The 12,092-nt window shown below is 50.8% G+C and overlaps 3 protein-coding genes across 3 annotated transcripts; 2 read left to right on the forward strand and 1 right to left on the reverse strand.

Annotated features, from left to right (window-relative positions):
* The first annotated feature begins 1,369 nt into the window (after window positions 1-1,369).
* Window positions 1,370-4,467, forward strand: V8C40DRAFT_182400 (ribonuclease P/MRP protein subunit POP1). The gene has a single exon (XM_083211745.1). The coding sequence runs from the start codon at window positions 1,423-1,425 to the stop codon at window positions 4,207-4,209; it is 2,787 nt and encodes a 928-aa protein (XP_083075846.1). The 5' UTR covers window positions 1,370-1,422; the 3' UTR covers window positions 4,210-4,467.
* Window positions 4,468-5,406, forward strand: V8C40DRAFT_182389 (Mss4-like protein). The gene is made up of 2 exons (XM_083211744.1): window positions 4,468-4,826; window positions 4,901-5,406. Exons 1-2 carry the CDS (start codon window positions 4,725-4,727, stop codon window positions 5,249-5,251), a joined length of 453 nt encoding a protein of 150 aa, XP_083075847.1. The 5' UTR covers window positions 4,468-4,724; the 3' UTR covers window positions 5,252-5,406.
* On the reverse strand, window positions 5,238-7,213 carry V8C40DRAFT_239976 (RNA polymerase II transcription elongation factor-domain-containing protein). The gene is made up of 2 exons (XM_083214712.1): window positions 6,829-7,213; window positions 5,238-6,760 (listed from the first exon to the last, which is right to left on the reverse strand). Exons 1-2 carry the CDS (start codon window positions 6,929-6,931, stop codon window positions 5,562-5,564), a joined length of 1,302 nt encoding a protein of 433 aa, XP_083075848.1. The 5' UTR covers window positions 6,932-7,213; the 3' UTR covers window positions 5,238-5,561.
* Window positions 7,214-12,092: the final 4,879 nt, after the last annotated feature.

The raw sequence follows: 12,092 nt of genomic DNA on the forward strand, positions 1-12,092 counted from the left end.
GGAACTGGAACTGAAGCTCCGCGGCGCGACACGCTAATTGGCGCGAACCGGTAAAGACTAACCGGAGAGAAGCGATTCTGGGTCAGCAAAGCAACCTCGAGATATGCGGTTGACCGGCTGGGGGGCGTGGGGGTGGAGGAGGCAGTTGGCCGGGGACCAGAAGAAGAATGCCGAACGTTTGACGATGGACGGTTGAAAGATGGACGATGAGACGGCAAGCCGAGCGCTAGTAGACTCTGGAATGCGGAATGCTGCTCAACATCTGTCGCGTGCCCCCTTTTGCCTGGTAGATGAGGTGGTATTGGAGATGAGCTGCAGATGTCGTGGATACACGGATCTCCTGTCTGGCGAGCTATGGGGAATAATGAAACAGGGTACGCGTACTTTTCAGGGATGAGGTCGCTATAAATCCGAACCCGGTTGTGCCGATTCGTATTTGCGGTTGGTAGCGTCGTTGACAGGGATGATATTCCGGATGTAGAAGAGAGATGATGGTTGTTGTTGTGAGTGAGTGATGCTGCAGTGCGATCACCAAATAGATGTCATTCAAAATGGAGCCCGGACTATAATAGGCTAATATGAGTGGTATAGATTATCAAAATAATAAAAAAGAAGCGAGGCTGATGAATCAGTTGGATCTCCAGCAGATGTCTTGGGATGGGTGTATTGTTGAAAAAGTTGGAGGAGGGTAGAAGTGCGGGCGATCCGAGTTATCATTTACAGCCATACCTCAGTTGCCAGGGAAATGGTGGCAGAATTAGTTTACAGAGGCTTTAGCGATGCTTTCAAGGCGGTGAATTCGATAAAGGACAGCCCAGAGTTTAATGCATCAAAACTTTGTATGTGGAAGCCTATATTATGTACACGCCTTGCAAGAGATTAGACCCTCGCGGCGGTGCCAATAGCAACGAGAGTCAACAAAGAAGTAAACGATGAAACTTTTAAGTTTGCCCCCTGCATCTGAGTAAAAAGCTACCTGTGTCGATGGTAAACTGAGGGTGTCACAAGTACTAACAAAAAGTGATGTCATAGAGAAACGCCGTTTCTTCTCCATCAATTTAATGTGAAAGGGCACGATCTTTAGAGGGCTTTGTAAATTATGCACGAAAATGAAAATGAGAATAAATAAGTTAAAGCTCTTAACACGCCTAAAACTGATGTATACTTTATCCATATTGCAATTTGCGATTGAGGTAATACAACAGCAAGATTGGTTGAACAGCACTTCATTTAGTAGGTGCATGTACCTAGCTTGCGATTCGCTCACCAAAACGCAAAAGCGAATGGCTCACTGCCGCGCTTATCGATAACGCAACTTTACCTAGAAAGTTCCCCAGGCCTTTCCAGAGTATCGCCGCGACAACAAAACCGTGTTCAAGGACGCAATTGGGCATTGCACAAGCTTGCCAGCTCGCCGCTGCGATGGCCTCGAATCATCCTACAGGCGGACAATCCGGTCCAGCCTCCAAAAAGCGCGGCGCTCCTGCTGCCAACGCCCGAAGCGATGCGTTCATGCAGAAGCGCGCCAAGGTTCACGCCGCACGCAACATCCCCACGCAAGCTGCCGATGCTGCACTCAAAGATGGCGAGCTGGATCTGGTGGCCTTTGTGGCTGCTCACGAGTTTGAGATCCGCGCTTTGGAACAGAGCATGGCCACGTCCAAGGCAGTGAGGAGCAGCAGAGCTTTCCAACAGGTGCCCCGCGGCCTGAGAAGACGGACGGCGAGTCACAATCCTAAGCGGGTGCCTCGAAGGTTGCGGGTAAGGGCCAGGAAAGAAATGGCTGAAGACAATACCCCCCTGGTGGAGTCGAGAAGGAGGAAACCGAGGACAACGAGAGCAAGACTACGGGCCCAGATGGCCAAGAGACTTCGGATACTTGCGGCGCGAAAGAGGAAGAGGAAGCAAAGCAAGGCCGACGACAATAGCCAGAACGATCCAAAAGAGGCAAGCAAAGACGTTGGTGTTGTGGGAAGGACTCCTAGACCCAAGGTACGGAGGAACGCGCTCAACGAACCGCCGAAGCCGCCTGCAAAGTTCAGAAAGCGCCAGATGAACAAAACCTGGCTGCCGACACATCAATGGCATGCAAAGAGGGCTCGCATGACAGAACCCAAGGAGCCCTTGTGGCGCTTCGCCATTCCATTGACACCAAACGAAAAGATTTACCGGCCGACACACAGGGCGCAGGGAGAGCGTGGTACCATGGTTTGGGACATGACTTATATGAGCACGGTTGGTCTATATGGAAACTTTGCCGGCATGAGAAGAGTACTTCAGAGGGTCGGAGTGACGCACGACTCTTGCTGGGATGATAGAGGGAGCAAATGGAGGCAGGGCACAAGAGCGTGGACTGGCATCTTGAGCAGAGAAAGAGTCGGGGTTCAGCGGCCCATGTGCCAATCGACCATCCTTTGGGACCCTGAGCCACAGTCACAAAATGCCGAGCAAGGTCAGGGAGAAGGTGAGGCTGAACAAGACGGAGCTGAGAAAAAGACACAGAGACGGGTCTTTATCAGGGTCCATCCTTCAGCTTTTCTAGAGCTATTTAATGAGCTGCTACGCTTGACAAAGATGGAAAACCCTAGGTTATACATTGAGGACCTGCGGTTCGAAATCGGAAGCATTGAGCTCTCTGGCCCTGCGTCCACCGAGACGCTACTGTCTGTCTTGGCGGCGTATCCGTCTGGGTCGAGCCCAAAGAACAAACACGCCGAGTTATTCGAGTCACTAAAGGGGCTAACAAATCCGGCAGCCTTACCAAATAATTCAATTCTAAACTTTACAGCCCAAGATCCTCGGTTGAGATACCCGCCGCGGAGGATGGAGTTTCCCGAGACCGAACAGGCACAGACCGAATTATTAACCACAATTGCCAAGTGGCCCGCCGAAGAGGACCTGCAGCCCTCGCTTTTATTTGACCGGCAGGCTCGTCACAAGGCCTCGTGTTTGCCGTCTCAAAAGTCCATCAACAGAAGGAGAAGCAAATTCACGTCTGGAGCTCTGTTGAAGCCAACGAGCCTGGACCCTCCCATTCCCATCACTCTCATTGCCTCCCGTTCTGCAGCGGGCACACAGGCGCAAGGAACATGGACTCTTCTTGCACCCTGGAAGTGCATCCTCCCTCTGTGGTACAGCATCGTTCATTGCCCGCTGGTCTCAGGTGGCAATCCGCGGTTTGCAGGACTGAACGAGATAATGCAAGTTGCCTTTGAGCGCAGTCTTCCATGGTTTCCAGCAGACTTTCTTGGAACCGATGCTGGAGCGGAGTGGGAGCTTGAGCGGAGACAGAGGCGAAAGAGGGAGTGGGCGAGACGGCCCAAAAGCAAGAGGGTTGAGTGGGCGTCGCTCAACCTAGGCGCAGGGCGACAGGGCGAGATTGGAGATGGACACGCCTGTGACTTTGAATACTTGTTTGGTCTTGTACAGCCGCGGGCGCAGCAGCAGAACAAGGACTCGAGAGCCTCGCCAGATGGTGATTCGGGTGAAGCAATGGATGTTGATGGCGAAGACTCAGTGCCTACCGAGAAAAAGGGCGACGAGATGCCGTACCTCAAGCTGTTGAGCAGCATCCCCAAGGCCTCATTCAACAGTCTTATTTCGCCATCTCCGACTACGCAACCACTCCCTCCAAACGCAATCGCGTGTGTCCGTATATCACTCCTCTCACGAGGCGTTGTCAGCCCATGCGCGAGAATATACCGCCTCCCCTCTGTTCCCATCTCCATACCACCGTCTTCCGACGCCGAAGTCCCCGCAAGCATACCTCCAGAGGCAACATCTCTTCCATCAGATCTTCGTTCACAATGGCTTTCACGTATCCCCTCATCATCCACTTCAAAGTCTACATCATCCTCCCAATCTCAGCCCAAGAGAAGGACGGCGTCTCGATTGGACGATATAGAGACGCGAAAACGCCTTCTAGCACAAGAGCTCCTCGCTGCTCCACCAAGCCTGGACGGAACCCCGGCGCCGAACGAGGTCGATATCGGAGGACACCATCCGCTCGTGCCCAATGCAGAGGATCTCATCGGATTCGTCACCACGGGATCGTTTTGCCTAACCAACGGCCGAGGTGCTGCCATTGGGAGCATAGCCGTGGAGAAGGTGTTGCCAGATGTTAGAGCAAATTCCAAGGAGGGAAGGCTGTGCATTGTGAGGAACGCTGGCGAGAATGTCGGTTGGATTGCGAGATGGGAGGTTGTTTAGCTGTGGCTATTGGACATTGCGTGTTGCTTTGATGCATCTCTGCGTAAATGTAAATGGTACTGCAATTATGAAATGATGATGTTCTTTGTTTTCTAGAGTATAAAGTCAAAGCTGTGGTAGTTGATCAATACCAATAAGCGCTGCATTACCATCTTCACAAGCCAACATCTGTTGCTTTAGATGTCGTCGATCCAGCAAGGCAGCCTCTTTAGCATCAAGCGCTAGTTTGACGATCTGCCTCCGACGGCGCCCGCCACACTAGCATCAACATGACGATAAGACCCAAGCAAGTTGGGGATCCATGAAAGGCGCCGTTGACAAGACTCCAGCATCACAAGCCGGGACTCACGCCCTTGTGTATAAATAGTTTTGGAGAAATTCTCATCTTACACCCTTCTCATTATCTCTCAACAAGCGCTTCTTACGATACTATCACGACCGTGATCATAGCAACAACAGCCAGCCTCAACAACTACGCAAAACACAGACACATAGCATACACCACCACCATCAAAATGTCCTCAACCGACAAACCAGAGACAATCACAGGCGGCTGCGTCTGCGCATCAGTCCGCTACACCGTGACTTTTCCCCCCGACCACGACTTTGCAAACAGCGTGAGTTTTCAACCTACAGCTATAAGATATGTATATAAGATTCACTCACACATATGCTCACACGCCCTTTACAGTGCACAACATGTCAATGCGAGCAATGCCGCAAAAACACCGGCTCCCTCATCTTCCGCTCCCACAGGCTACCCAAGTCCGCCGTCGAATACACAGCCAAATCGACGCTCAACGTGTACTCGGCCACGCCTCACTGCGAGCGCGGCTTCTGCACAAACTGCGGCAGCTTTCTCTTCTGGCAGCGCGACAACCGCGACTACACCTGTCTCACTGTGGGTTGCTTCGACGGGCCGGCTCTGGCGCAGTACGGGCCTCTCTTGACGGCGGCCAAGCGGCATTTGTTCTGTGAGAGGGAGGTGCCTGGCGTTACGGATCACTTGGCGGGCGACAGATTTGCACAGGACGATGAATGAATGAATTAAACCTCAAGTTCTTTTGTAATACTAGCTATTCTTCCTTGGCCCGGGAAAACTCTGTGTATATAAAAATATGACATGAAAAGAGAAATAAAAAAAGAAAACAAGTAAAAAGAACCCAATCATTCTCGCTGGTGGTATCTAGCGTTTAGCTGGCCCATTTCGAATAAACGCCACCCAATAAATCATTTATCTCAAATTCCACTTGGAAGTCATGGCATAAATAGGCATTCCCTGTCCTTTTCTTTTCCTCCGTATCAGCTGAAAACACGCCCAGTCATCTTGGTCTGGTCTGCCAAGGCTGTCTCTAATCTTCCTCACTGATTTCGCTTTCGTCATCGTCGTTGGCATTGTTGTTGCTGAAATAGTAGCCATTATCTTGGTCGTTGTTATCCAATTTTTCAAAGGCATTTTCCAATTCTTGTTCCAAGTCGTATTCCAAATCGGCAGTGTCGTTGGCTCCTCCTGCTCCTGCATCCCCATCCTCTTCTCCCTCTTCCTCCTCCTCATCCACGTCCATGGGCTCTGATTGGCTCTGGCTAGCATTCTTCACCGGGCTGGGAAGCTTAAAGTCGACATCGTCCATCGTACCATCTTCCTCTTCCTCCTCCACTTCGGATTCACGCTGGTCCATGAAGTCATCGAAGCGCCGAGGGGCAGGGAAGGCCGGTGAGAAATGAGTCTGTCTGGCCGGGGCCTCCGCACCCGGATATTCGATGAGAAGATCACCATCATCGTCTTCATCCTCATCATCCTCATCATCATCCTTCTTCTTTCGGGGCTTGGACTCTGATGGCTTGGGCGGTTCCGGCACGGGAAGTTTAAGGTCAATCTTTTTGGGAAGCGGCTTTCCCAGTTGTTTCTTCTCAAACATCTTCTTCTCCAACGACGATTTCTTCTCAGTCGGCTTTTTATCTACTGATTTCTTCTCTGGTGTATTCTTCTCCGGCGTATTCTTGTCCGTATCCGTCGGCTTTCTATCCGTCGGCTTCTTGTCGACGGCGGGCTTCTTGTCGAGCAGCGGTTTCTTGTCGACGGGTTTCTTCTCTACCAGGGGTTTCTTCTCGAGGAACACCTTGTCGGAAGACTTCTTGTCAAGGTGCTTCTTGTCAAACTTTTTCTGCATCTCCTTGGTCTGGACGGTGATGCTCTTCTCGTCAGCCTTTGGTGTCGATTTAAGTTTGTCCTTGCTTGCTGCGCTCTTCTTGTCTCCCACCTTTTGGCCATTCTCCAAGTGAGGGTATCGCCGCCGTAGTTCCTCCGGGTTACTATTTCCAGGGATACGCGTGAGGTTCATGTTAAACGTCGAGTCGACCTTGTCAAGGATAAACGCCTTGCGCTCGGGGTCGAACCACAAGACATAGTCATCGTCGTCGGTCGAGCGCGTTCCGGCAAATCCGACTGTTCCGTCCGAGTTGGAAAAGTTCAAGTCGTAGGAGCTCGTCTTTCCGGGAAGAGAGGGCTTTAATCGTGCGTCGGACGCAGGGAAGGACGGTTTGTGGTTATCTGCGCAAAGGAGTAGTTGGCGTGTTAGCAGGTGGTTCTCTGGATATTCTCATGCAAAGGTGACGTACAGCGAATGCCTGTAAAGATCTCGTTGGATGTTTTCCCCAGCAATCCATCGCCGAGAATGATGGGATAGTTGCCCTTTGCTGTCGGATCAATCAGGTCGGCCATGGTGGGCGATCGGTAAATGTTCTCGTGTTAAGCCGGTGTAAGTCTGTGGTGGCGATGCGATGGTCGGGTTTGCGCGCGAGTGCTGAATGGCAGCAGTGCCGAGGCCCTTTATAAAGCAGCCAATTCGACTGTCCAGCGACTGCGAAAGAGACCAAGAGCGACGGTGACGGTGATGGTTGAGGATGGTTGGGGAGGATGACGGAGAGAAGGATGAAGGCTCTCTCTCCCTTGCAACTCTAAGAGTGTGCCTGGGCAGTTTGCAGTGGCTTTCGGCCTGCGGGGGCCTCCGTAAGCTTAAAGTTCCAGTGCTTCACCTTCAAGGTGCTGGTGCTGGTGGGTGCTGGTGCTGGTGCTGGTGCTGGTGCTGGTGACCTTGTTGGTTGGCGCCGGCGGTGTCTCTTGTTGCGCGCGCGGTATAAAGGAGTACTTGCGCCGAGTATGGAGAAGCTGCTGGTGGCGCTAGTAGCGGATGCTAGATGCTGTACGGAGTAGGTACTTGGGCGCATAGCCCGAAAATGGTACCCACTAACACCTTCAAAGGAAGTGCCCGCAGATACTTGAACAAAAGGGCGATTGAGGCAGCCTCTTGAAATAGCCTTTTGATTTCGTAATACTCTGTGAAACAAGGCTGTGCTCTGTCTGGTCCTATGTTACTTGTGGATTTATGTGCACAAACAGAGAGCCGTGAGCTGCAGCCCGCGAGAGCTGTGAATAAGCACTGAGCGGGATCGGCCGCGCATATAAGTGCGGTTCGTACAGAGAACCTCTTGAGAACATATCGGATGCCAAAGAACTAAAGCGCATTACCATCCAACGGATAGACTGTATTCACAGTGCTACATTGGGTATTTGGAGGTTGTTGTAATCTCGCAAAGCTGTCAAGGCTTGCCCAGGTCGACTTTGGGTGATCCTATGGATACTGAAATAGCCTGACCAAAAACGACTCGGGCATTGCAAATTATTCCCAACTTCAAAAACGTGTATTGTACCAGTCTCATTTTCATCGTATTTGGATCCTCAAATTGCCATTAAACCCTTATCTGGACATCCGCGTTATGCAGGAGTCCGAGATAGTCAACTGTATTAGGAAGCATTGTAAGAAAAGATGTCTCGAAATTATGGATGGAGGCATCTTTTCGGCTACCCAAGGCTCCTTGGGGGCTTAGTTGTAATATTTCCATCCGTACATGTCCTACTTGCAATCAAGTTTTTTGCTGATAGTTCTCACGAAAAAAAATTTCTTCTCAATACTTTCTTGATACGCAACCCTTTCGGGTGACAAAAGTAGAAGCATGGAGGCAAACCGGTGTGATAGCTGGCCCAAAATGAGCACGAACCTATGGGTAACAGCTCTAGAAGTGCCTCTCGTCTTGGTCATGGCCATGTTGGACATCGTCTTATCCATAGTGCCTCCTTTTACGGTGTCTCTCGTGGAGTACATAGTTGCTCTCTAGGCCAAGGCGCATTCGACTCTTCTGTACTGAGTGTGAACAAGGAAATCCTGGTGTACGGCGGATATATGCTATGGAATGATAATATTGTTAGCATTTCACAGATAGGAGGTTATTTACCTCGCTTGTAGCTGGTCGTTTGTAGCTAGTCGATCTTGGGAGTTTACAAACGTTCCACCTCAACTGCAGAGTGCTGCCAAGTAGTCAGCAAACAGCAGTCAGTTTTAGAGAATCTAAATCAAGTTAGATTTCATAGCGTCAGAGCCTGGTGAATTTTGCCATCGAGAGGTCCATATCTACCTCATCTAATCCAGACTGTCTGAAGATTTCGTGGACAACAAGTTTCGCAATGATTTAGGTTCTTAGCCCAGCTCTGAGGGTATCTGCCATATAAGCCTGATCAGTAAACTCCGGTATTTTATCATGTTATCTAAAATCTTCTAACTCATTTATACGTACTCTTGCAGTGTTATTGTTATTGTTATTATCATTTTGAGATCCTCTCCAAACCTGTTTCGATACGAGATGGTGGCGGTTTCGCCAACCGAGGCATTCAAGACTCAAAGTACCATGAATCACAGCTGAGGAAATATTCCATTCGATGATAAGGAAAGTTGTCGATAGTATTGGTGCCCTCGTAGCTAGAGGGGGGGCATCATTCGATAACAGTGATGTTACGTCTTCTTCATCCTAGGGCAGTATTCTGCCTAGATTCCATGTTTGAGGATACATATTTTACCAGCAATTCTATTACACAAGTTGTCCGTACTGTACTTCCATCGTTGCATTCGGGCCTCTGACGTAGATTTGAGATTCTCTTAGTCTCATGTTGTTGAAAGCCTCAGATTTCTCTTCCCGACGACAAATTGATTGAGGCTGCCGGGTAGCTGCTGGCGGCTTGAGCAAGATCTGGTCTAGGCTTTTGGTACGGTGGCGCCTTGGACGCCTCGTCATAAGCCTTCTAACCTGCAATCTTGATCTCAAATGACATCGGAGTGCCTTGTCCCGGTGGCTTTTGACTCTTGTCCTTATCGGCAAAGCCATCGGCTAAGGCACCAACTTCGCTCTACACATGAGGCGTCTGCTTCAGAGGTGGTTACTTGCTGTCAAGAAGCTGCTGCCAAGCGGCTCAAAAATATCAATGCGGTTCTTGCTTGCCTCTCTTTGCGGCTGAGACATGACCTTTAGATGCACGGTTAGGCGTCAGTGTAATCCCAAATTCCCGGAGTAGAACAAGTAGCATTCATCAAGGTGGATTTGCGGCCTCGGAGATCTGATACATGAGCGCCGCGAATATCGAGACAAAATATCAAAGTCCTTGTGACCTCTCTGGCCCGTGTTTACTGCAGTATGATTCAGATTCAGCTCCATTTTTACGACTTATCGCTCAGATGACGGCGCTTGTAATGAGAGCCAGGTAAGACCGGATGGGATTCCCGGTGTTCGGTCTAATCGGTCTAATAAAAGGACCTGTGTGTCTCTCTCTCCATGGTGCTGACCTTGTATTAGCAGTGGTGTTACCGCCATCTGCTTTCTCTTAGCTAGCTAGGCCAAGCATTGCAATAATTCCTCTGTCAAGGGTGTTTGGACAGGCTGCCCCACTGGTCCGTCGATCAAGTGCGTCGGAAAGGCCAAGTTCGCTACGGAGTATACCGCCTTGTTTCCCGGTGCCACTGCTAGACGAAGCCGGGGCTGCTAGGGCCAGATGTGCCAAGGACTTACGAGTAATATTAGCTCAGGCTCCAAGTAGGCGAAGCTAAAGAAAGACAGGCAAGCGAGCAAACTTCCCAAGGCAGATGAGAGATGGCTTAGAACCAGGCCACCAAGGAGCAGCCACTGTAAGCATCGTCTCTGGCGGTCAATATGGACTACGTTGGTAGATGTTGCCAACACGAAAACTGCACATCACAGCTGGTTGGCTGCATCATTTTCGTAGGGCAGATCTGAGGGGCCTCACCCGTCCGCTCATCTGTAGGGGACGTGCACAGCAGCGGCCGATGATCACGGACTGCCGGACGATCTTGGCCTGCACAAGTAATAGTACTTTGGGGGGATTTGGCGCGGATGGTAATTTAGATCCCGTAATACTAGTCTGTGGTGTAACGATGAGCTGTTGCTTTTTCGATTGTGGCGGTGGAGTGAAGTTTGAGCTGCATCTCTCGGGCACCTTGCTGCCGTGTCACACCCACGAACCGGAGTGTTGGATGATCCAATTGGAAGTGTGAGGAGTCCACATATGAGTGTAGGCTTGTACAGCAGTGTTTGATTTTTTTCCCCTTAAAAAACTTTCTTTTTTCTTATCCCGCTCCCCCTGCTTCGCCGATCATACACCTATTGATGATGGGTCTGGGCTCTCGACGAGAATGATGGGGAATATACTCCATATGCCCTGTAATACGGAGCATAGAGAGGGTAGCACTGGGTTTTCAATCGGAAGACGGAGCAACCGGCATGGGTTGGGCGGTGGCAATGTTGACATTGGTACTCCGTACTTGTAGCTATATCGATAATATTGGCAAGGTGAGAGTGTACAGAGTCCGGAGTGTGCGTCCTCGAATGTGCGTCGGCATCTGCTCCATAATGCAAATCTCACTAATGATTGGAGCTGGGGGTCGTCATGCCTGCCGTGCTTGATTTTTCCGAATGCCAGCCTCAGTGAGTGGCATGTCATGTACGATTTGAGGTCTGTAACCATAATCTGTGCGCGTGATGGGCCAGCGGTCCTGGACCTACTAGCTCCTCCCCTTTCAGCGGCTGCGGCGGCCATTATGCTCTGATAATGGTACCCAAGACTGAAAGAGTGGCAATTGGTGGGTGCTTATTCTTGGATTTGGGCTGCTGTGCATCCGGAGACCCAAAATCACAAGCTGCGTCGTGTCATGCTAGCAGAAGAGTACCGTCAGTCATGGGTAGGCAAAGCTTGAATCACCAGGTGGCTCCTGTGCCCCGGATTCTCGTGTCCTCGCACTTTGGTTTTTGATGTAAGTCAACGGAGAGAGAGCCGGTCTCCTTTGGTGTGTGAGGCGGATGGGAAATATGACAAGTGGTATGCAGGGCAGGAGAGGACACCAATTAGAGGGCCTGACTTGCATACGGACTGCTTGACGATCCCTCTCGGCCAAGATGGAGGGTAGCGGCGAACTCTGGTGATGGGCCATCTGGTGGGCAAGCACCAGTGGACGCTAAAGCGCGGGCTCGGAAGCACTGATGGTGGTGTTGGCGGTGCTGGAGATGAGATCAGCTCGCAAATGTGTGTCTTAGTCCTGTGCAACCTGGCCGACCGAGTCGAGCTTTTGGCTCCATATTGCGTGTCTAAACGAAGTACGAAGTAATCCTCTTACATGGCCCAAGGTACACAAACCAGAGCGAGAGGAATAGAAAAAGGAAAGAGAGCGCCAATGGTGACCGGGGCTCGGCATAATCCCCCGGCACGGTCTGGGCTAGGGAGCCACCGAGACTGATGCTTTGTCACTCCAGGGAGAATATTGGCCATTCATCATGTAATCTGCACCTGTCATCCACACTTTTGTGCTTGTAGCACGATAGCCCAGGCAGTGAGTTGAAGAATGGGGAGCAGAGGCAGCCAGGCATCCATCCATCCATCCCATTTATCCAGCCAGCCGGAGCGGCCCAGAGCAGCCGAGAGGGACCAGAGGAGACTAAGAAAAAGCCCAGGGTGGCTGGCTGGCTGAAAATTCCCCGTCAAGCTG

Source organism: Trichoderma camerunense (assembly GCF_050948025.1).
Source record: "Trichoderma camerunense strain CBS 138272 chromosome Unknown V8C40scaffold_5, whole genome shotgun sequence".
Classification (NCBI taxonomy): Eukaryota; Fungi; Ascomycota; class Sordariomycetes; order Hypocreales; family Hypocreaceae; genus Trichoderma; species Trichoderma camerunense.

Bases quoted from the DNA above. Each gene is read 5' to 3' on its own strand.
- V8C40DRAFT_239976 (XM_083214712.1), bottom strand. From the start codon at position 6,931: ATGGCCGACCTGATTGATCCGACAGCAAAGGGCAACTATCCCATCATT. The intron at 6,761-6,828 runs GTACGTCACCTT...TCCTTTGCGCAG, and splicing joins GATCTTTACAGGCATTCGCT to ATAACCACAAACCGTCCTTC.
- V8C40DRAFT_182400 (XM_083211745.1), top strand. From the start codon at position 1,423: ATGGCCTCGAATCATCCTACAGGCGGACAATCCGGTCCAGCCTCCAAA.
- V8C40DRAFT_182389 (XM_083211744.1), top strand. From the start codon at position 4,725: ATGTCCTCAACCGACAAACCAGAGACAATCACAGGCGGCTGCGTCTGC. The intron at 4,827-4,900 runs GTGAGTTTTCAA...CGCCCTTTACAG, and splicing joins ACCACGACTTTGCAAACAGC to TGCACAACATGTCAATGCGA.